Consider the following 25,228-nt stretch of genomic DNA (forward strand, 5'->3'; position numbering starts at 1 on the left):
CAAGTCCATCCAACACTTTCAGGTGCTAACACACAAATCTCCCAGCACAGCTGGCTGTCCATGTGGAAGGAAGATGAAGAACTTTGGAATAGGAGAGTAAGCAGAAGTTCAGTTCATGAATGTGGCCATTGTTCTGATGGCTGTGAATTCCAACCAACTTTAATCACAGCCTGAGCCAGTTGTCTGTTGTTCTTGGATCAGCAGGCATACTCTATCTTTGGGTTCTCAGCCCAAAGATAGAGACACTAATTTTGACCTGTTGGGTGGAACAGTGCTCTCTTTGGAAAGGGCCAGGAGATCTGAACCTTTCCTAAGAGAATATGGAAGTAATCTGACTGTTGTGTCTGCTGATGTGGCCATCACAGCTAGCTGGGAATGACTTTTTTTCCATCATTGTTCCATATGCATTCCTCCTATAGCTGGATACTGGGTTAAAGAGAAAAACTCTTCCATTCTTGAGTCAAGGGCATATGGATGACTTAATTTACCTCATAAAAAAGTAAACCCTTCTTCCAGATTGGGGGTATGAGCTTCACAACCTGATGGTCCTATCCCCCATAGTTACCACCCACTCAATAAGGCTGAAAGTCCTGGTTCCTCCATTCCAAGAATCAATGGACTACTTCTATCTCTGCAGGGGATTTTTTTTCCCTTCAATCCCCAGACTTCATTTCTGCTTGGCTTTAATAACAACCATAAATTGGTTTTCTACAATTGCTAGATATTTTACATGCTAGATATTTTTATATCTATTATCCTATTTAAACTGCACAACAACGCAAAGTAGATATTGTTATTCCCACTTCGAGATGAGGCACAGAAAGTTTAGGGAACTTTCCCTGGGTCACATATTACACAGTTGAATTTGAGTCCTACTCTGTCAGACTCTTCTGAAAGTTGGTTTGATGACCTGAAAAGGAACAGAATCTGTATACTTGAAGATAAGTGTGAGAAGAACTTCAGGAAGAGAAGCAATTTTGTGTCTGTTGACTTCTAAATCTTGCTTGGGGAGGGGGTGGGTAGGACAGGGGATGCGGCAAATCAGGGGAAGGCTAGACAAAAGCCTTGGTCTACTGCTCTGCATGAGCTCAAACATAAACTTAGTTTATAACTATATATGAGTTTGTGCTTCGAAACAGTGAGGAATTAATTTAAAAACTGCCTAAGAAGGTTTTTTAAGGGCATTTTTTCAACAAACAAAGCTAAAATGCTTAATTTCATTTCCATGGAACTTTTTATGCCAAAGATGCTTTAAGTGGCCTAGAATTATCCTTTGGAAAGATACACATCAGAGAAGTTAGGGAGTCCGATTTTTGTTATACCTCCTAATCAGCTTTATCATTGAGGCACAGCCCCGAGGGTCTCAGAGCCTGACTACATCACTACCCATACTATCCATGGACACAGTGGGGGGATGGTGCAGGGATCCCAGAATGAACATTTACAAATGAGGAAAGTTATGCCTAGAGCCATGTATCCCCAGTGTCTTGCAAAACACCTGATTAATAGCAGGTGCTCCATAATTTTATTGAATAAATGAATCAGTGAGCAAATAAATAAGTTAAGTAATTTTTCAGAAGGTCACACAGCAGGGACAAAACTCCAATGTCCTAAATCTTAACTCCATCTTTGATTTATTTACATCATCCTTTGGGTGAGCCTGGCCAACTTTAAAGTGGATATTTGGAGTCAAAATGAATAGGGCACTGTGCCTGACTTAAGCAATATCAAAGATGTAATTAGAGATGTGGAAAAGATGAAGTTGGTGAAGATCTCCTGTAATCTAAATGCCAGGACCGTTCAGTGTGGTTGGTTTGATTTCTAATGAGCATCTGCTCCCCCTCACCAATCCCTTTACACTTTCATACAATGCGCAGTTCATATTACAAAGTCAACAGTTCTTTATCATCTGTGTGGTCATTCACCCTGTTCTTGTCTCTCCCTGGTAATTGTTTAATCTGGCTTCCCCACCACATTTCTTGGCTGCCTGCTCCCTTCTGCCCTTGTCAGTCAGGTTGTATTCAGGGAAAGTAAAGGCATAGAAAGCATTTCAAAGTCAATTAAAACTGATTAGGTGTTTATCTACTGCTTTGGATTATCTCCATGCTCTGTGTAGACAGATAGCATAGGCTGGGTAAACAACCAGCCACAGATTAGGGAATCTTCTAAGATTTGTATTCAGCTTTCCCCTATCTATCATAAGAGAGGGGTGAGGAGTATGGATGCCCATAGGATACATTTTTAAAAACCAAGGTATAGGGGAGTACAGGTGGCTCAGTCAGTTAAGTATCTGACTTTGGCTCAAGTCATGATCTCGCAGTTCATGAGTTGGAACCCCGCATTGGGCTCTGTGCTGACAGCTCAGAGCCTGGAGCCTACTTCGGATTCTGTGTCTCCCTCTCTCTGCCCCTCCTCCACTTGTACTCTGTCTCTTTCTCAGTCTCTCTCTCCCTCTCAAAAATAAACATTAAATTTTTTTAAAAAAATCAAGGTATAACTTATACGTGTTCTAACTGTACACTTTAATGAGTTTTAAGGTGTGCAAACATTGCCATAATCAAGACAAAGAACATTTCCAGCATCCCAAAACATTTTCATGTGTCCCATCTCAGTTAATCTTCCCCTACCTTCGCCCAGGCAACCACCAATCTGCTTTCTGTCACTATAGATTAGATTTGTCTCTTCTAGGGTTTTCATATAAATGGAATCATAGAGTATGTACTCACTAAAGTTATTTTTACTAGACTTTGGAATAGCTTCTCTGATTTCCTTCCCAAGTGATGTCTGGTTCAGGCTGATATTAAAATGAGTTCATGTTCCCTACACCCACAGTGATTTGACAGGGTGGGCAGAGCTAGGATGTGGACGAAATCTGAGAGGTAAGTGGAGGCTGATGAGAAAATACTTGGCAATGAGAAGAACGTTGGCTTTTCACAGCATTGGTAGAAAATGACAAAGAGCGTGTGCCCACTTTGTGCCCTGAACCTATTTTCAATGTCACACAATGCAGCTTGTCTTAAACCTAACTGCCTAGGAATTTTGTGTTCTTTGCCTTGAATGGGCACTTTATCTGGAAACTCCAGACTCCAGCCAGCCCCTCTCAGCAACGGAGTCATTGCACCCTCTGGTGTAAACCTGGGGATCTGTCACCCCTGTGGCATAAGGCATTCCCACCTACACAGCCATATATCTATCACCCGCTGCAGCCCTCCCCTGCCTTCACGTTTCCCTGACCCCCTCAAGCAGGGAAGTATCAGACTCCCTCCCAGCTGCTGTTAGGTTCATGGGTCAGAGGCGGAGCTTGTGAACACGTGAACATAGAGGAATACCAAGAGACTGCTTGAGAGAAGACAGGGACAGAAAGAAGAAAGGAAACCCCAGAGAAGACAGAGCAAGCTAGACTTGAAAGATGAAGAGGTAAAGGGCAGAGGCACAACCCATACAACAAAGCAGGAAGCAATAGACGGATGGATTTTTTTTTTTCCACCTAAGAGAAATCCTAAAAATTCATTCCTCTGTCCAAAATACACAGATTCAGACCCAGGCTATGAGAATCCTTGAAAAGTGGATTTTAACATGGAAATACTGATAAATCTTTCAAACAATCTGTACACCCCCCAGGTACTGCTGGACCTGCTTAATCCCTTTAAGCCTCCAATAACTCCAAGTATGGTGTTTAAAGTCTCATAAATCTGCACTAGCTTAAAATAGGGAAATATAAATCATGTTCAGGAGCTTAGGGGTAGGGACAGAAGATGGGCACCCTAATGCCATTTAAAACCACAGCATAGGCTTTTCATCAAATTATTCCAAGAAAAGCTGAAATGGAAAACGCTCAGGTTTCTGAGTTGTGGTTCCATACGTTCTCAATTTGTTCTTTTTCCTTCTTTTCAGGGGGCAGGGTGGAGTGTGAGGGAGTGTAGATGGGCTGTGTAACTGGAGGGGAAAAAAACTGCAAAGACCTGTCTTGCTTAGTCCTATTTTTACACAAAATAAAACCCAAAACAAACAACAACAATTTTTTAAAACTACTGCCAGAAGTCATTAGAAAACAGCACTATTTCTAGTAAGGCACCAACAAAAATGACGTCTGGGTTTTGTTAAATGGATTAATTCATGCCAGAAAGTAAAAATTGTGGATACTATTCTACTAGTAAGAGCTGATTTTTCTTTTTCATTTTATTATATGCCAGGCACCTTCTGTGTGAAGAAATTTGGGTGTACTATCTGATTTCATCCTCACAGCAGCCCCATGAAAAATATTATTCTCTCTGCTTCAGAGATGAGGAAACTGAGATTCAGATTGTTTAAGTACCTTGCCCAAAGCTACACTGCTGCTAAATGATGGAGCAAAAATTCAAACCCAAGGTTCACTTTGGAAACCCCGTCTTCTTCAGGATGCCACCTCCTTTGGTGGTGTCATGGACCCAGCCCACAGACCACCTGGAAGAATCCCAAATGTCATCCTCTGAGAACTGATGTGCCTTCATCTCTCTCTGGACCTGGTCCAATGACCCTTTCAAACCCCGAAGTCTTAGAAAAGTCTACTCTGTTAACTGAATCTTTATCCAAAGTTCAGACCATCTAGAGAAAATCACAGTCCCTTGCTTGTGTTGCTTTCTTCAAATCCCAGTTTTCCTGCACTGAGATACTACCAAGAAATCCTGGGAAAACCTCTGAACTCTAGACTCCTCACTATTAAATAAGGATCTAGGGGCACCTGGGTGGCTCTGTCCGTTAAGCATCTGACTTTGGCTCAGGTCACAATCTCACGGTTTGTGGGCTCAAGTCCTACATCAGCCTCTGTGCTAATAGTTCAGAGCCTGGAGCCTGCTTTGAATTCTGTGTCTCCTTCTCTCTCTGCCTGTTCCCTACTCATTCTCTCTCTCTCTCTCTCAAAAATAAATACACATTAAAAAAATAAAAGATTAAATAAGGATCTAGAAGACTACCTCCTGGGATGTTGTGAAGATTAATGTATAGGAACACAGTCTGGAGACTGCAAAAGCCAGGAAATGTCTGGGTCTTATGATGATTATGGTACTTTACATATATACTAAGGAGTAACAGCCCCACCAAAGTCTAACTTCACAGGGAAGAGAGAAGACATAAGACATTTCAACCACTGGGATGGAAGCCAGAACTCATTTCAAAACACTCATGATTGAAAGACATGAGTTTGGAAGAAGGAAAATACATGTATCTACCATTACTTCCCAAAATGTTTTCAGTGGGGTATTAATAGATGTTTCCTCAAAAGGTCTATGGTCAGAGAGATTTGGAAAACACCATCTCTCAGAGATCACAATGCACCTTGTCTTATTAAAGATCCTGAGAAGTCTTACCATAAAATAGTCTCTGCTTAACTCAGCAATTCCTAAACATGTGACCTCAGGAACTTGATTTTGGGGTCTCCTTTAAGCATCTCCCAAAACACCAGGGAACACAGTTCAAGAGATGCCACTGTCAATAAAGATGGCTCGCCTCATCCCCCATCAGTACAGCATCTCAGTCACTCTTTCCATGGTGATCACCTTCCACTTAACAGTGAGGAAATTGAGAAGATCACAATGAGAGATTCCTCAATGCCTGTGAACATGTTTGCACAATACCAGGCCTGCACAGATGACAGTACATACAACACACCCATAGGTCTCTGGGTGCTGGCCCCACTCGCTTAGATGAGAAGAGAGGAATAAGAGGAAGGGTGTCTCTCATTTAGCAGCTGTCTGGCAATGTGTGTGCCATGATGCTAACTTATCATGGAGAATTGTCTTAGTTTGGGATCCTCCAGAAGCTGACCTTGAAACAAAGATTGGAGAGCAAGTAGTTTATTTGGGATTTAATCCAAGGAAATACCAGCAAGAGCGTAAGGAAATGAGTCAGGGAGGGGAAGACAGCCAATAAAAAGTGAATTATTAAGCCAACTATACAGTGGACAACCACAGCTTAATCCTGCTGGGGAACAATGCAAAACATATACCTCAGAATTATCCCACCCAAGGGATGAGGTTGCTGGGATATTTACACATCATCTCCCATCACTTATTGGTTGAAAGATGCTCTAGGGGACAGGGGACAGTTAATCTCTCAGAATGTCTGAACTGCCATGTACCTCAGGCCTAGTGACCTTCCAGGTTTCCATATGAAGTCCTCAAGCACCAAGATGCAGATACTGGCAGTAGGAAGAAGGAACACACTGAAATGGTAAGGCCTGAGGGATATGGGTCTGCTTCTGTGTCTTATGAGCTTGAGTCCATAGTGCCAGGCCAAGAAAATACCTTCTCTTTCCTATGATTCAGTGTCTCTCAGACTTTTTTTCTGGCTCCACATCACTAATATTTCTCATTACAAGCAGTGACTCTCAAAAGCCAAGGTAGAAGGAAGCTGCATTCCCTTAGAGGTGGTACATGAGAATCTGTCTTGTTACTGGCAATAACCCTCTACTCCTACATTTTTTAGAGTTCCCAAGGGAAATCTCTTGTGCACTCAAAAGGTTTTCTCTTGTTTTTCATCTCCCTCCCCACTTATTTTTTCTGTGACCACACTGATGTCTGTGTCTGGGCCAATGCTGGTGGTTCTAGGAGCTCCTAGAGCCACAAACTCCCACAGAACCATTGGCCATATACTACCCAGAGTCTTCCCGGGTTAAAATCTTACTGAGTCTATGTGAAGTGGGGAAAAGGGCCTTTTGTAACTGCATAGAACACTTTCCCCCATTGGTACCACTGTAGCACCTCTATTTATGTTCCTCTGCTCACAACATCAATTGTGAGATCATATTCATCAGATACTTCTTGAGTTGCTAGAACGTGGCTCATCATAAATACCCAGGAGAGACACTATGCTCCCTCCTGATTCCCCCCTTTTTCCCCAGGTACTTGAACAAAAACACCTTCCCTCTTCCTTTAGCTAAATCAGCCCCTGTCATACCTGCTCTCTTTTCTTTGGGGAGATATGAATCTCCTTTGGGTTCCATAACAGACAACTAGTCATATTCTACATGTGTGGTACTTAAGTGAGAGAACCACTCACTGGAAATTAAAATTTTTCTTCTATCTTTTGTTATACCTGTGAGCCCAAATGGATGATGATGTATTTATGAGACTTCAGCTAGGTCTTAAAGTTTATTCCCATTATAGATAAAAAGAGATACTGACCCTTCTAGGAAAACCTAATGTATCCAAGGATCTCAGAATCAAAGGAGGAAGTTAAGTTTATGCACAAGTGGTATAAAATCTAAAACACAATTTCTAGAATGAAACATAGAAAAATTTTTGCAACCTTAGGGTAGGCAAAGATGTCTTAGTATACAGAAAACATGAACAATAGAAAAGTGAGTTGATAAATTTTATCTAAGCAAAAAATATTTTTAAATGTTTATTTATTTTTACCTGTTGTAATTTTCTTTTTTTATATGAAATTTATTGTCAAATTGGCTTCCATACAACACCCAGTGCTCATCCCAACAGGTGCCCTCCTCAATGCCCATCACCCACTTTCCCCTCCCCCCCCCATCAGCCCTCAGTTTATTCTTAGTATTTAAGAGTCTCTTACGGTTTGTCTCCTTCCCTCTCTGTAACTTTTTTTTCCCCCCTTCTCCTCCCCCCTGGTCTTGTGTTGAGTTTCTCAGGATCCAGATATGAGTGAAAACATATAGTATCTGTCTTTCTCTGCCTGACTTATTTCACTTAGCATAATACTCTTCAGTTCCATTCACATTGCTACAAATGGCCAGATTTCATTCTTTCTCATTGCCAAGTAGTATTCCATTGTATATATAAACCACATCTTCTTTATCCATTCGTCAGTTGATGGACATTTAGGCTCTTTCCATAATTTGGCTCTTGTCGAAAGTGCTGCTATAAACATTGGGGTACAAGTGCTCGTATGCATCAGCACTCCTGTATCCCTTGGGTAAATTCCTAGCAGTGCTATTGCTGGGTCATAGGGTAGATCGATTTTTAATTTTTTAAGGAATCTCCACACTGTTTCCCAGAGTGGTGGCACCAGTTTTCATTCCCACCCATTTCTCCACATCCTCGCCAGCATCTATAGTCTCCTGATTTGTTCATTTTAGCCGCTCTGACTGGCATGAGGTGGTATCTCAGTATGGTTTTGATTTGTATTTCCCTGATGAGGAGTGACATTGAGCATCTTTTAATATGCCTGTTGGCCATCTGGATGTCTTCTTTAGAAAAGTGTCTATTCATGTCTTCTGCCCATTTCTTCACTGGGTTATTTGTTTTTCAGGTGTGGAGTTTGGTGAGTTCTTTATAGATTTTGGATGCTAGCCCTTTATCCAATATGTCATTTGCAAATATATTTTCCCATTCCATCGGTTGCCTTTTATTTTTGTTGATTATTTCCTTTGCAGTGCAGAAGCTTTTTATCTTGATGAGGTCCCAATAGTTCAATTTTGCTTTTAATTCCCTTGCCTTTGGAAATTTCAAGTAAGAAATTGCTGTGGCTGAGGCCAGAGAAGTTTTTTCCTGCTTTCTCCTCTAGGATTTTGATGGTTTCCTGTCTCACATTTAGGTCCTTCAACCATTTTGAGTTTATTCCAAAAAACATTTTTAATGTTTATTTTTGAGAGAGTGCGCACGCGCGAGAGAGAGCACACAAGTCAGGGAGGGGTAGAAGAGAGAGAGACACAGAATCCTAAGCAGGCCCTAGGCTCTGAGCTCTCAGCTGCTGGCACAGAGCCCAATGCGGGGCTCAAACTCACAGAGTACAAGATCATGGCCTGAGCCGAGGTCAGACAATTAACCAACTGAGACACCCAGGAGCCCCATAGCCAAAATTTTTAAATGTTGCTCTTTGAAAGACATTGTTAAAAAAAAAAATGAAAAGTTATACCACAGAATGGGAGAAATTATTTGCAATACACAAATCTGCCAAAGGACTTATATCCAGAATAAATAAAGAACTCTTACAACTCAATAATAAAAATACAAACAAAACAATTTTACTAGGGGCAAAAATTCAAAGTGACAGTTCACCAAGGAAGATATATGAATGGCCAACAAGCACCAAAGAAATCCTTAACATCATTACTTGGTATTGTGCACTGGTCATTGTACTAGTTAAAACCACAATGAAATACCATTCAAATGCTAAAAATTTAAAAAGACTGACTGTATAAACTGTTGGCAGGAATGTGGACCAGCTGGAACTCTCCTACAGTGCTGTTAAGAGTGAAAATTGTACAACCCCTTTGAAAAAGAGAGTGTTGGTTTTTAAAATGTGAAACATACCTGTCATTTGATCCAGCCACTGAACTCCTATTTATCCCAAAGAGTTAAAACAAACACAAAAGTTTATACGTGAATATTCACAGCAGCTTTAATCATCACAGCCCCAAATAGAAAATAGTTTAAATATTTCTCAACAAGTGAATAAAGAAAATGTCATACATTCACACAAGGGAATACCATTCAGCAAAAAAAAAAAACAAAAAAAATAAAAAAAACAAAAAAAAACAATCACAAATTATTGATATGCCACTAAGATGAATGAATCTCAAAATAATTATACTCAGTGGGGGGAAAAAGAGCCAGACACAAAAGAGTACTTACTGTAAATCCAATTTACACAGAATTCTGGAAAATGCAAACTTCCCTATAGTAACAGAAGGCAGATCAGTGGATCCATGGGGCTAGGGGCAGAGGGAAAGGTGACTGCAAACATGTACAAGGAAGGTTTGGGAGATGATGGAAATGTTCTATACGTTGATTGTGCTGGTGATGTCCCAGGGCTACGTATCTGTCAAAACGCATCAATTTTATACATTTTGTCAAACTGTATAAATTTACAAAGTGACAAAGAGAAGAGTTAAAGAGAGGGAGTTAGAACCTGAGAGCCCTCATATCCTCAGGGAAGTTCAGAGAAGACCTGTTTCCTTGGGTGGGAAGGTGAGTAGGAGTCTGCAAACAGAGTGGAGTGACCATTCAGAAGAAGGGAGATCTCTGACCTTAAGGACCACTCACTGGTGATCAGTCCGAGCCCTGTGTGCCCTGAACACATCCTCTCTGCCTGAAAGGCTCTCCCCTTCCTAGCCACATGTCACTTCTTGCAAGACTCTCTCCTCTTCCAAGAATTATTTTCTAATTTATCCCTGCCCATTGTGCATTCACAGCATGATTTCCACCAAATCATCTATACTTCCTTTCGCAGCTAGTTTTTGCCCACAGCTATTTGTGCTTTTTGGGTTAGAGATTACCAAGCATTGGCAAGGACATGGGGGAAACCAGACCTACACTCACTGCTAGTGCAGATTCTGAAGGGCAATCAAGTACCTTAAAATCCAGCAAGCTGACCTATGGGTACCCACCTAGGAAAATTCTTCCTAGGAACACAAGAAGATGTATCTAAGGAAGTTTACTGTCACACTGTTGGGGGTAACCTAGGTGTCCATCTTTAAGAAATGTACAAGTAAAATGTACAATATGTACACACCAGGATAATGAACTAGATTTCCATATAGCAATCTGGATTGATCTCAAGAACAGAGTTGAGAGAAAAAAAGTAAAGACAGAATGAGATTTATAGAACAATTCCATTTATATATTACACACCCACATAAAACAGCCTTGTGTATTTTTGTAAGTGTGCTCTTATAGCTAAATAAACATCTGTCAGATGGATTGGAAAGACTATATTAAATATATTCAAGTGGATGCCTATGGGAGGAGGGCATGGGATTAGGAATGGTGGATGAAGGGGAAAAAAACAATAAAGTAAACATTTTCTTATGAAAAGAGAGAACCCTTCCATGGATAGATGATGATATTCTGTGAAATGAGAAGAGGATTAATGCAAGCATGTGCATCTGACTTCCAAAGTATATAAGAAAGAAGAGAATTAGGGGGCACCTGGGTGGTTCAGTTGGTTAAGTGACTGATTCTTGATTTCAGCTCAGGCCATGATCTCATTGTTCATGATATCGAGCCCAGTATCAGGTTCTGCACTGACAGTGGGAGCCTACTTGGGATTCTCTCTCCTCTCTCTGCCCATCCCCAACTTTCTCTCTCTCTAAAAATAAATAAATAAACTTAAAAAAATTAAAAAAGAAAAAAGTTAGACATAGACAGATGATTGGTACATACATACAAACACATACACATAGACACATATATACACATATACATTACACATATACACACATATACACACAAATACACAAACATACACACACAAATACACACACATATACATATATACACACACATACACATGCTGCTTCTGTGTTTTTTTTCATATTCAAAATGAACAAACTTTTCTAGTGTAGTGTATCACTTTCCTATTGATGCTACAAAGTGCCACAAATTTAGTGGCTTAAAACAACATAAACTCAGTGTCAGACAGTTCTCTGTTGGTAAGAAGTCCAATAATCCAACACAGGTGTCCCTGGGCAAAAAACAAAGTGTCAGAAGGACTGCCTTCCTTTCTGGAGGCTCCATGGAAGAATCTGCTTCCTTGCTTTTTCTTGCTTCTAGAGATCGCCCACATCCCTTGACTCATGGCTCCCTTCCTCTGTCTTCAAAGCCACCAAAGGCAAGTCTTCTCACATTCCTTCCCTGACTCTGACCTTCTCTCCGGTCTCCCTCTTCCACTTTTCAGAACCATTGTAATTACATGGGATTTACCTGGGTAATCCAGGATAATCTTCCTATCTTAAGATCAGCTGATTAATCCCCCTTTGCACATAAGGTAACAGATTCACAGGTTTGAGGGATTAGGACATTGACATTTTGAGATCCAGTATTCTGCCTACTACATATGGCAAACAGTGAAACCACAAAACCACATACCCTTTCTTCTTGTGAATCAGTTATTTGGCCAAATAAAATATCCTGAGTCCTACTATGTGCCAGATCTCTGTGGTGAGAGCTAAGGTTACAGTAGGGGTTAGGGATTGGGAGTTTGGTATTTTTTCCTTCTCTTTCAAACAAAATTCCCACCCTGGCTTATTTTAGCTAAGGAATAAATGAGAAGTAATCTGATTAAACTGTCCTCATTACATTAAATGACTGGCCAGTAGTAACCTTCTAGAAGAGACATGTATATTTGTTTTAAAGGAGCACCCTAACCCAGCTCTTAAACTTTAACGGGCATACAAATTACCTGGGAATCTTGTCACTTGCAATTTTGATCCAGTAGGCCTGGCATGAGGCCTGAGATTCTGCTTCTCTGACAAGCCCCCAGGCCATGCTGACACTGCCCATCCAGGATAGCAGGTGGAGGAACAAGGCCCTAACTCAAAAGAAGTACTAATCCCAAACAATATTCAGTCTGACTCTACCTTCATCCTTATGAAGGTTTGCCTCCCAAGAGGTAATGGTACTCAACATGTTAACCATAACACCACACTTTGTCACTATGATCAAACACCTGTAGCAGAGGGGAAACTCTGCCTACTGATAATGGTTTCCCACAAGGATGGTTTCTGACCCAAACTCACATTCATCCCGATGGAGGGGGGGGTACATTTTACAATCTTTAATATAATAATGAGTCTCCTGTCTCCTAGGCCAGGATTTATAGGCCAACATCCAAGGCTTATGTCCCCTGGCAGTGACTGAGAGAGCCAGTCCCCAGACTAATACCTATTCTTGAAAATTTCTAAGGTTTGAACTATTTGAGGATTCCCCTACCAGACAAGGTAATAAATGGCTGATAAGATTCAACCTTATCTCTCTAATGAGGATTTGATTTATATACTAGGTCCTTTGGGGACTGAAGGGGTGAGATGGGCAGGAGGGCAGAGCAGAAGCAAGAGAATCCCTATAGATAATGTAGATAATCTTTATAGGGCCCGTGAAACCTTAATAGAGCACATGGACCAATGGGAGGACACATTATGTGTGTCATATTATCAAGTGAATTGTTAATGTAATTTGTAAGGTTAAAGGAGGCAAGTTTCTATATATACACGTGGCCGTTCTTGATTAATGAGTTTGGGCAAAACCACTTCATAGCACCCTTCTGAATATTAATGTACTTGAGTATACTCTGACCTATGACTTCTCCAAATCCTTGTTTTGACCTCAGAAAGAGATCACTTAGGGCAATGAAACAGAACCATACCTACAGTTCCATACCTTCTATTTGCAAGACAACTAGGTATGTCTCATCTTCTTGGCAGAGTGCTTCTTTACTGTTTCCCTCAATGGCTCTGTGAGGACCCTCCATTTCATGTTATCTATAGACGTCCTTCTCACCTTATCTTGGATGGATAGTTGCTAGAAACTCTTTTGTATGGTCTAACATTGCTGGGCCTCCCTGATTCAAGCAGCACAGATCCAGACTTGGCATCTGTGCAACAGAGAGATGGTAAAAGGCATGACTGTCTGTATTATCAAAAGGGGGCACACTCTGGCTAGAATAGGACTTAAGGCTATCCATTCTTCTAGCACCTAAGCTGGATGTTGTCTTTGAGAGCTGTTCCCTATTATAGAATAGATTAAGGGTTACTATTCTCTCCCACCCTAAGTATTCATCCAATTTTATACATGGCAGCAGCTTTAAGACACAATCTACTATATATCATTATATGGAAAAAGAAAAGGAAGTTTATAAGACAGGAAAATCATTCAAGATCAAACAGTTCATAGCAGAGACCCAGCTCACAGAGGTCAGGTAAATTGTTTGAGGCCATATTTCTGGTTGATGGCAACAGCAAGACTAGAACTGCCTCCAATTCCAAGACTTTTTTCCACTCCAGTCTCCCTTAACCATAGCTGGGATACCCTTTCCCCACTCGGATTATAGATTCACTAATGCCTTTGAAGAAATCCAGCTTAAGAGCTGAGGGAGAAGGGTAAATGGAGCTACCTGGGAATGCTACTGATCAGGCCTGGTCTTCTTTCCCACAGTCATATTCACCTTGTCACCTAATTCCATCTTTATGGATTAAGCTTTTTTTTTTTTTTTAATATTTTTTTCAACGTTTATTCATTTCTGCGACAGAGAGAGACAGAGCATGAACGGGGGAGGGGCAGAGAGAGAGGGAGACACAGAATCGGAAACAGGCTCCAGGCTCTGAGCCATCAGCCCAGAGCCCCACGCGGGGCTCGAACTCCCGGACCGCGAGATCGTGACCTGGCTGAAGTCGGACGCCCAACCGACTGCGCCACCCAGGCGCCCCTATGGCTTAAGCTTTTTAATTCTTTTCCTACCTAATCCCTCTCTCTGGCCATGTGTGATTACTATCTTGCTATTTCAGGTTTCTGTCCAGCTGGGTAAAATCTTCACACACTGTTTTAGCACTGAGTTTTTCTCTTTGATGTCATCTCATCTGCCTGGGGGGGCGGCTCACCTTCCCACCCCTCTGCTGGCACCTCACTGGGTTCTTCCCCATCCCTGCTTTCACCACCATACTTTCCACTTCCTCTCTCCCTTCCACTTCTCTTGGAAGGATGGCTCCTGAATTTTTTGCCCCCAGCAGAACTGGATGGCTTTTCTCCCGCTGCTTAAGGGAGTAGGGGGATGAGCCGTGAAAGCCCCAAATGCCATCTTTCATCTTATTTCCTATTTCCAGCACATATCCTATTTATAATTCTGCCTCCCTCTTAGCAGATTGACACAGCACTCTGCTTGGTTCCCAGAATAAATGCAATTCAAGAATAAGAGACAAGTCCAGGCTCCCAGGATTCTTCTACAGTCAGGCATTGGTTAGGAGTTTTTTTGCCAGCATTTGAGAAATGTCTCTGATGGCAGCTGTGTTTCTCTGAGCCCATCTTCCGCTGTCCTGGAAACTCCTGCCATATAGGATTTTCTTCCTGGCAGATTTCCCTTCCTGATTATGTCTAGACCAAGCTTATATTAAAGGTAGGTGCTATTCCCTAACATACATTGGCTACACCATAAAAGATATTTAAGAAATATTTGTTGGGTGAATAAATGTTGGCATGTTAATAACAGGTCATAACTGAGTTTGTGGGAAGCCAATTTAGAATTATAGCTGATCCGCAAAGTCAACATTACATATAAAAATTCACATTAAAAAAAAAAACCAGTTTCTTATTACACCCAACGTCTCTGATGTCCCCATCACTGAATCATTATAAAACCTAAAGGAAGGAGCAACATTTACAAGGTGTCTTCCACTATTAGGAATGGTGCTTTGCTTAAATTATTTCATTTATTCTACAATCTCTGAAATAAGATTTTGATCCCCATTTGTAGGTAACAAAACTGCCCTAGAAAGAGTAAGTGGATTCACCCCAAATCTATCTGCCCTCAAAGCTCACTTCAAAAACCTAAAGAGGATTTGGGGCCTTTGAACACAGCATCCAAGGTAGCACATGCTAATGACCTCTGGTTCAATCTGTGTCCCCCTGCCTATTTCTTTTCTGTTTGGCACATAGTAGCTACTCAAATATTTTAATTAAATTATCAGATATATCATTCCAGCTTAGTTTCTTAGCATGACATTCTAACATTCTGGGCTTGATATAGACACTTTAGAGGAAATCCACCATCAAGCTTTAGAAGATTATCAGATGGGGACACACAGGCCTATGTTCTCTGTCTTCATCAAGGAAAACAGACACAGGATGAAAGCTCAGCAGGCAGGATCTAGGTTAGAACTAAGGGAAACATAAGACACTGGACCAGACCAACAAGAAAGACAAAATATTTTGCCTGCAGGTCCCCATCTCTCTGGGATGAGCCAGATTCCTGCCTGCTGGTAAGGCTTTGCCTCTGAGGGTCTGCAGAGGCACCAGGAGCCGTTCTTCTGCATTTGTGGTAAGAGAAGCTGTCGCAGAAACTGTCCTCACTCAATGGCATCCTTTTCACAGTAATGTGAAGTTGTTAGTTCCCTTGATTGCTCTCTGATGCATAGCTTTAATTGCATCCTTGCTTTTATGTACAGAATAGATTCATGTTCCCAAGAGGATAGCTAGGAAACCCCATCGCCAGCCTTGGAATACAAATGGGAGCCTGCTGAAACTGCTGCTTCATGGGTGGGCACAGGGAAAAGGACATCAGGGAGGACAGCTACCTCTAAAAGTTTGGGGTTTATGCATGGAGGTGTCACTGTCCCTAGTGAACTCTTCTGGGAGTAGAAACGGCAGCAATGTTATTCATAGGAAACTGCTTGAAAATTGCATAGGAAATTTCCCATGCACAGGAAATTGCCTGTGAGGTGAGTGTATGTGGTGCTAAAAAGCTGCCATCCCCCCAGAAAGCTGTTCCTCACCCATACAGGAGCCTCTATGGACTAGTCCCTCTGTTGACATAATTATATTGACTTGCTCAATTTTTTATGCATGGTCCTATATTATTGAGATCATATTATATATAAATTTTATAATCTATCTCCTTTAGTTAACATTGTAGCTTATAAGCCTTGGGGGCAGACGGTAAGGGGTGCAGTAAAATCTAGCCATGTTACAATTGAGGATGACACCAGGCAGAATTGGCAGCAATGACCAGCACTGCTGGGTTGGCTCCTGGCAACTTGAGTAGTCCTATCCCAAGGGTTTGGTTCACCTATTTATACAATTTCATGGGGCAGTGGGCAGTAGTTGGTCTAAGAGGTAGGATTAAAAGAGTTTGGTTTTTTAATCTTCTCTTGATTTCTTTTATTTTCCAAATTTCTTAATAAACCAGTATGACTCTTATAGTCAGAAAAAAATTATTTTAAGTGTTTCCTCTTTCGGCTGCCAAGAAAGCAGCAAGGCATTGGAATCTGAATCAGCTACAGTGAAGAGGCCACTCAAGCTCATCTTATCATGCCTTAGGCTCTCCATCTGTGAAATGGGACAGTCACCCTGGACCCTCCGTAGTAGAGACTGTTAACACCATCTCTAACCTTTATAGATGTCACACCGTCCTTGGACAAGATGAAGAGATAACCAGCCCATATCTGGGAGGTGGCTGAGCTGCATGATTCACCTCTCCTCACCCCTCCAAAGACCCCATGCCTGTCAAAGGAAGATGATTCATTCACCTTATTTGTGATCAAAATCTCCCGATTTAGGCACTGTTGAGAACAGACTGGCATGTAGGTATCTTTAGTTCTCGAAAAAGGGGAGTCAAGCTACCTTCTTTTCCCATGGCCCATTTATAGGGCTAACATTCGTTAGGCATAAGAGACACGGTACCTAGGGACCATAGTGCTTTTATACATCCATAACGTTTTAATAGATAACATATTTGTCCTTATCTTATATTTGCCAACATGGTTGTACAATATAAGCTTTCATATTTTTTGCCCATGAAGGCAAAAGTGCCTAAGGCCCATGAAAGTCATAATACGCCCCTGCTCAGACCATATCAGCCCCATATTTTCCAAGCCCTTCCATGAAATAAAGGTGGACTGTGGACAAGCATGCCTACCACTCCTCTCTATTCATCTCTGTCATGTTTCTGGTACAAAAGAAACAGAACTTGGGTGTGGATTTTTGGCATGAAAATAACTAACCATTCGGTCAAACTGAAACCCCACAGCAGAATTAGGCAGATGAAGATCTATTTAGCAGACAGAAGAAGAAATAGCTTTTTTAATTGCCCACACAAACAACCATTACAACACAGGAAAGATAAGAAGCAATAACTCTAAGAAATGACTTGGCATTTCCCCTTTTTCTTAAGAATGATTATCCCTCATTCCTTAGGGTAAGGTGTCTGTGAAATGCGAACATCCTCTTTAATAACCCTGGTCCTTCTTTTCAAATTAGAGTTATAAATAAGTAAGTACAATTTGCAAACCATTTGATTACATCCCTGTACTTTCCCAAGATTCCCTAAGGAGGCACTTACACCAATTTTTGCATCATTAAATATTTAAATAAAAACTCGAAGTGAATTGTGGGACAAAAAGGCATTTATGAAGCACATGTTTGGGCACAATGCAGCGCCAAGTCTTAGGCTCAGGGAGCAAGTAGAACATTTGGTCCCTGCAGACCAGCAATAGAATGAGCACATCAAAGAGATCTGAAGGGAGAGAATGTTGGTTTCAAGGGAGGGAGCCAATACAGAAAGCCCCGATTTTACTCCAAGTCCCTTATTCAGCAGCCACAAACACACAGAATGCCACCAGGAACCAAGAAGGAAGCACACACAGCAGCTGAAGAGCCACTCTCAAGTCTTAAACCCCATGCCTCCGTTGGTTTTAAAATGTTGTGTAAAAGTTGAGTTCAAATCACCCCAAATACCAACGGTACGAAAGAAAATAAGTAATTTAAATTCAGAACACTTTGTTCATGAAATCAGGTGATTTTTTTCAATACATTTTATCATAATTTTCCTTGGTAAATGTTCATTGAGCGTGGCTCTGTGCCAAGGGCTTGTACATGATATATTAAACAGCCTCCACCCACAGGAGTTTGCAATGTGTTTGGGAAATAGATGTTTAAATGGTGTATACAATGAATGACATGGGACCAGTCCCGACTATAAGTTCTGTGTGGGAACCAAGAGAAAGGCGAATCCTCAAGTGACTGCCAAGGCCCTGAGGATCTAGCAGGAAGCAGATGGCACACTCAAAGGATTTAACTAGAGAGAGTTTAACTAAGGAAATACTGACTGAGATGTGGGGAGACTTAAGACAACTAATCACAGTGGTGAACTCCTGGACTAGCAACAGTGGGGAGCCATCGCCACTCTTGGCCTGAGGCAAGGCAAGGTTGGTGTCACTGGAGCCCCACAAAAGTTGTTGCGATGGAAGAGGGGATGCCCCACGCAAGCTGAGACTGTAGAGGGGCAGGACACTCAGGCTGGGATTGGGGAGTAAAGACCCAGCCTGCGATCCCCTGCTGATACCTCCCATAAGCCAAACCTACCCAGAAACTAGAGGGAAAGGGAGCCAGAAGACACAGTCCTAGGGCACAGATAAGGAGAGAGAAGAGCAGAGAGTGGATCCAGAGGGACAAATGGACTAGCTCAGCACCCGGGCTAGACACCTTGCTATGAGCCTTAAGAGAAAGACGAGATTTCTTGGCATAAAAATGAAGGAGGAGGATAGGGGTGCCTAGGTGGCTCAGTCGGTTAAGTGTCTGACTTCAGCTCAGGTCATGATCTCACCATCTGTGGGTTCAAGCTCCACATTAGGCTCTGTGCTGACGGCTCAGAGCCTGGAGCCTGCTTTGGATTCTGTGTCTCCCTCTCTCTCTGCCCCTCCCCGACTCACCCTCTGTCTCTCTCTCAAAAATAAATAGATGTTAAAAAAACTTATTTAAAAAAATGAAGGGGGAGGGCATCTGAGGCAGAGAAAGACAAGCATATATATATAAGAAGTAAGGAATTTTTTTTTTTCTGTCAGGAGGTAATGTACACAAAGTGCTTTTTTTTTTTTTGTACAGAAAAGTCAGGCTATAACATTCAGGAAGCTTGGAGGAAAAGACACTAAGCAAGGTTTCTTGATCTCAGCACTATTGACATCTGGGGATGGATGATTCTTTTGGGGGACTGTTCTGTGTACTGTAGGGTGTTTAGCAACATCCCTGGCCACTACCCATTAGATGCTAGCATGCACTCCTGGCGGTGGTAACTGAAGGTATCTTCAAACATTGACAGATATCTTTTGGGGGGCACAAAATTGCCCCCGATTGAGAACCACTGGGACAGGAAAGGAAAGAGACCAAAGAAGGCAGATAACTGTTGAAATACAGTGCAGACGGGTGACACTAAGGGCTTAGTCCAGTGTGGCACGGTGACACTGACAAGAACCAATGTCGCAGTCTCTATGAAGGAGGAGGAAGCAGGCTGCATGAGGAGGGGTAGAGGGAGTGGTGGAGGGTGATTTCAGTTTGTAGATTGGATCACAGGGAGAATGACATCTCTAACTGAAGAGGCAGGAATGTGTGGGGCTGGCCTTGGGGAAGGATGATGTGTCTTCTGTGAATTTGTTTGAAGGAAGCCTGGGATATTTAGATAAGAGACTGACTTGAGGAGGGAGACTGGGACTGGAGGTGTGAATTTGAGTCATCCACAGAGAGACAAGCTTCTAAACCTCCTATGGATAGAAATTCTTCCAGAGGAAGGTAGAGAAGCCAAGCACTGAAGTTTTCTCTCTCTTACTCTTTTTTTTTTTTTTTTTTGGCGGGGGGGGGGGGCGGGTGGGGGGGGTGGGCAGGGTGACGTGCATATTTAGAAGAATAATGTGAGATAGAAATAGAAAGTGCCAGAGGCAAGAAAACCAGGCAGTTTTCTGAGGGGGGAAGTCGTGAAGCCCAGCCCCAGACCCTCTCACCAGTCCATATGCCCCAAGGGCTATGTCTACCACAAGAAACTACCTTTTATAATATATACAAAGGTGCCGCTGGGCTAGGAGCAGTCCTGAAGAGAATCAAAGATGCCACAGGAGCCACAAGTGTCAAGGCAGGAGAGGAGCCTTGTCCACCCCCCACGCACACGTAGTTAACAGTCCTCTATTTTTTAAAATCACTCAAATCCTGAAAGAAGGAGACTTTGATTAGGTGGACATTTTCACTTATGTGGAATAAACAGCTCTTCATCAGGGAGGGAGCAGTTATAGGAAGTGTCATCCCCCTAGAGTTCTGAAGGAGAGGTTGCACACAAATGTAGTAGGAAGACCTGAGGATCCAGATCCACAAAGGTAGCCTGCTTGTCTGTCTCCATCCTTCTACGTGAAGAAAAATGGTGAATCTTCTTGGGGTATTTTTTTTCCCTCTCACAAAGATGTATTTGTGGTAGGCAGAATTCTAAGATGCCCCCCAAGATTCCAGGCCCTGCTGTACATGCCTTGTGTAATCTCATCCCTTTGATTGTGAGTGGAACCTGTAGATGTGACAGGGTGATGATTAACATTCATGATTAACATTATGGGGCAAAAAGGAATTTTCAGATGTAATTAAGGTCCCTAATTAGTTGACTTTGGGTTCCTCAAAAAGGATATTGTCCTGGGTGAGCCTGACCTAATCAGGTAAGCCTTTATAACAGATAAAGAGAGGGGCGCCTGGGTGGCTCAGTCGGTTAAGCGTCCGACTTCAGCCAGGTCACGATCTCGCGGTCCGCGAGTTCGAGCCCCGCGTCGGGCTCTGGGCTGATGGCTCAGAGCCTGGAGCCTGTTTCCGATTCTGTGTCTCCCTCTCTCTCTGCCCCTCCCCCGTTCATGCTCTGTCTCTCTCTGTCCCAAAAAATAAATAAACGTTGAAAAAAAAAATTAAAAAAAAACAAAAACAGATAAAGAGAAAGCAGCCATGTTGTGAACTGCCGTGAAAAGACCACATCACTGGGACCAGACGGAGGCTTCCAGGAGCTGAGAGTGATTCCTGGCCAACAGTGAGCAAGCAAACATGGACTTCAGTCCTATAACAACAAGGAATTGAATTCTGCCTATAATCAGTGATCATGAAAAACGACCCTGAGCTTCATATAAGCTCAGATCCCCAACCAGCCCTTATATTTTAGCCTGATGAGACCCTTAGCAGAGGGTCCTGTCCTGGAAACATTGAGTTCATAAATTTGTGTTGTTTTTAGATACTACATTTGTGGTAATTTGTTATGCAGCAAAAGAAAACTAAGGCATATATGAAGAGAGACTGTGTCCATAGGGTGGGTTGGCTCCATGAAGAGACTGACAACCACAACCCACAGCTGAGCCCCACAAGTATGCAGGGACTGGGCAGGCTGAGACGGTGTGACCCTTGCTGTTTCTCAGACCCAGCTTCACCAGGACCCAAGCAGCCCACAGCATATAGGGCCATAACTCATCTCCTCCTATGAGAGGGCAAACTTCAGACCTGAGAAATTGAAACACAATAGAAGCCACACAGAACAGGCAGAACTTATTTTCTGAACTTAGATCGTCATGGCACTAAGTCTGCTCAGGATTCCTACTCCTGGTGACAGATCTGTCCCTTCCTTGGCCAAGTATAACTTTAGCCCTTCAGATACTGAGCTAGCGAAGCTGAATGGGCACTGATGTATCGCTTCTCAGGAGGGCCTCTTCGAAGCAGGAAGGATATGGAAGAAAGGTGGAAGGAGAAGAAAAAAAGGAGAATTTTATTCAGCAAACAAACATTTATGGTGCTCATTACATGGGCAGCCCTGTTCTAGGCCCCAGCAACACACAGTGAATAAAACAAAAATCCATACACTCCAGTGAAAGAAGAGAGACCAGTTAATAAAACAAAAATCTAAAAGTATAGTGTGGAGTGACAGAAAAGCAAAAGAGGAGCTGGAAGGGAAAGGGTTTGGAAAAGGATATCAGGAGTGCAGTTTGGGACATGTTAAGTTTGAGGAGCCTATTGGACACCCATTGGTGCTATCCTGTAGACAGTGGGATATTCCAGTGTGGAGTTTGGGGAAGCATTGGGACTGGAGATATAAATTTAGTATCTAAAACACGAGATCAGCTGAGATTAAAAGGGAGTATATGTGGATCAAGAAGTATGAGGGTAAATCCTGGGAGCCTCTGACATTAAGGTATCACAGAGAAAAGAAAGAACCAGTGTCTGAGTCCAGGCTTCCATAACAAAATACCACAGACTGGGGGCACTTAAAACAACAGACATTTATTTCTCCCAGTTCTAGAAGCTGGAAGTCCAAGATCAAAGTGCTGGCAGATGTGGTTCCTGGGAGGCCCTAATCAAGGTTTGCAGATAGCCACCTTCTTGCTGTATCCTCACATGTCACAGAGAGCAAGCAATGGTCTCCTAAGGACACTAAGCACATCGTAGGGACTCCACCCTAATGACCTCATCTAAACCTAATTAACTCCCAAAGGTCCTACCACCAAATACCATCTCACTGGGGTTTAGGGCTCCAACATAAGAATTTGGGAGAGAGGGCTCTGTGCTGACAGCTCAGAGCCTGGAGTCTGCTTTGGATTCTGTGTCTCCCTCGCTCTCTGCCCCTCCCCCACTCACGTTCTGTTTCTCCCTCTTTCTCTCAAAAATACATAAACATTAAAAAAAAGAATTTGGAAGAGGGGGACAAAAACATTTGAGTCCACAGCAACTAGCAAAAGTGATGAGAAGGAAGAGGCAGTAAAGAAGGAGAAAAAGCAAGAGAGTGTAATGTTCTGGAAGCCAAGGCAAGAGTTTCAAGGATGAGAGACTGGTCATCAGGGTCAAATGTTGCTGACAGGTTGAGTTGAAGCTAAGAACCTTCAATTTAGCATCATGTCATTTGGGATCTTGACAAGAATAGTTTTGATGGAGTGATGAGGATGAAAGCCCAATTCAATTAGCATCAAGAGAGACTGGACGGAGAGAAATTAGAGGCAGCAAGTACAGACAACTCTTTTAATGAGCTGTGCAGTAAAGGAGTAGAGCAGTGGGGCAGAGCTGCACGGGACTATGATGGGAGAAATTAGAGCGTATCTGTAGGTTGATGGGAGCAAAGGGATAATGACAAAATGTGTATAGTCAATTCTCCGTTACACAAGAAAATAGAAATAGTGTGGCCCATTTGATGAGTTTACTTAGATTGTATGTAATAGCTGACATATATAAAAGAGAATATATAAATTCTGAAACACAACGAACACCCACAAAACCACCATCCACACCAACAGCTGGACCACCACCAATCACATCTATATGTGTGCTCCTCCCCTCTCGAGCCCTCTGCCTCTCAGAAGAAAACAAGTTCCCTGAATTTTGCAGTTGTCATTTCCTTGTAAAGTCATATCTCTTCACTATAATCTGTTGTATTTATTGACTGATAGATCAAGGAAGACCTCTTCTCTGCCCCTCAACCTACCTTCTGCAGACAGGCATCAGACCACCTTGGTCCGTCTCATGAAATTCCTTTCTTACACTGAACCTGCACACTAAAAGTCCATTTTTCATCTTCCATCTCCAGCTGGCTACTGCTTTACCAGAAGCACCCCTTCTTTGACATGAGGATCATATTAGTCATTCCTCTCTGTATCACGTCCTCCACATGAAAGCAGGAAGAGACAAGCACATCTTCTTCACTCATGTGCACACAGAACAGACCCCATTGGCCGTAGCACTCTTTTTCTCCTGCAAGTCCTCAAACCTCAAGCCTCCCCCTCTCGTCCTAAGGCACACCCCGAGGGGCAGGTGTCAATTCCTGGTGGCCCCTCCACAGAGAGCTCAGGAAGGCGGTTGTCAGGTTTCTTTGATCCCCAATCACCCATGGGCAAGTGGCCCAATCACCCATGGGCAAGGACTCTCAGGGTATGCAGGGATCTGCAAAACTTTGACAAATGCCAAAAGACTGGGCCCTTTACAAATGGATGACAGCAGGTTCTGAGAAGCCTTCTGCATACATAATCCAAACACCCAGCCCCCGCGCTTACTCACTGATGCTTGAAATTGCTTTAAGGAGAGACAACAGGCTTTCATCTCACAACTGGAGAAAGCTTTGAAGGCCCTGGATGAACTAACTCAATGATTTAGACTAGCGCACTCTAGCCATGTAAAAGGACTGAAAAGACTGGATGATGCAACGGACATCTTTAAAAACGAGTGTGAAGGGACAAGAGGTAAAGCAGAGAAAGATGGGTCTTTTCTTGTCTCCTTGGGAGCTTAAAAAAAAAAAAAATCTTGAAATCAGAAGACATGGAATCAAATTTGTCCCTATCGTCAGCTGTTTGACCACAGGCCAGTTACTCGAAGTTTTGAACTTATTTCTTATTTCTAAAACAAAGGTAAGTACGTACCTTCAGAGTTACTGTGAGACTTTAATGCCTTGCTACACGATGAATATTTTTCTTCTTTCCCTGTTGCCTCAGGCATCTCGAGCTCTGCTCATTTCCATACTAACAAGGGCTCCCTCTCTTAGCATCATAGAGATTAAGAATGAGGAATCTGGAACCAGGCAACATGGTTCAAATCCTATCACTTTCTGTGATCTTGGGCAAGTTACTTGACCGCTCTGTGCTGTTTCCTCACCTGTGAAAATGGGAGGTAATAACAGTACTTGCCTTGTGGGGAGATTGTAAGGATTAATATGTGTCATGCATTTAGGGATCGTTTTGGCACACAAAAAAAGCACTGCAAGAAGTGCTCGCAACTATTATTCCCAAGGGCTTCACCTGTCCACTTTCCACAAGGTAAAACATCATTTTAAGCTCCTCCACTTCCGCTCTTTAATATACAAAGCCCACTGTAAATTGCCACACATCCCTCTAGGTTCCCTAACGCCCCCAGCCCTAATCTTAAACAGCCAAGCCATCTGGTCCTCCCACCACAAGCTAACCCTAAGCAGTTCTCAACTCTCCGGGCCCTGCAGGTTCTGAACTTCCGCCACCCAGACTTTGCAGGATGGTGGCGGGCGC

At 42.5% G+C, this 25,228-nt stretch overlaps 1 protein-coding gene and 1 long non-coding RNA gene across 5 annotated transcripts in view; one reads left to right on the top strand and one right to left on the bottom strand.

Moving 5' to 3' along the window:
• Nucleotides 1–15,747, top strand: part of LOC125174694 (uncharacterized) — a 29,771-nt gene extending 14,024 nt beyond the window's left edge. Inside the window, exon 3 of the long non-coding RNA XR_007155515.1 lies at nucleotides 15,655–15,747. This is a non-coding gene — a long non-coding RNA (uncharacterized LOC125174694). The remainder of the gene's footprint in view (nucleotides 1–15,654) is intronic.
• LOC125174690 (kalirin-like) overlaps nucleotides 1–25,127 on the bottom strand; it is a 577,730-nt gene extending 552,603 nt beyond the window's left edge. For all 4 annotated transcript variants that reach the window (XR_007155513.1, XM_047874328.1, XM_047874329.1 and 1 more), the window contains exon 1: nucleotides 24,611–25,127. Coding sequence is in view for 3 of the 4 variants with exons in the window: in XM_047874328.1 (XP_047730284.1) it covers nucleotides 24,611–24,686 (76 nt within the window). In the remaining variant the exon portion in view is untranslated. The remainder of the gene's footprint in view (nucleotides 1–24,610) is intronic.
• Nucleotides 25,128–25,228: the final 101 nt, after the last annotated feature.

Source organism: Prionailurus viverrinus, chromosome C2 (genome assembly GCF_022837055.1).
Source record: "Prionailurus viverrinus isolate Anna chromosome C2, UM_Priviv_1.0, whole genome shotgun sequence".
NCBI classification, from domain to species: Eukaryota; Metazoa; Chordata; class Mammalia; order Carnivora; family Felidae; genus Prionailurus; species Prionailurus viverrinus.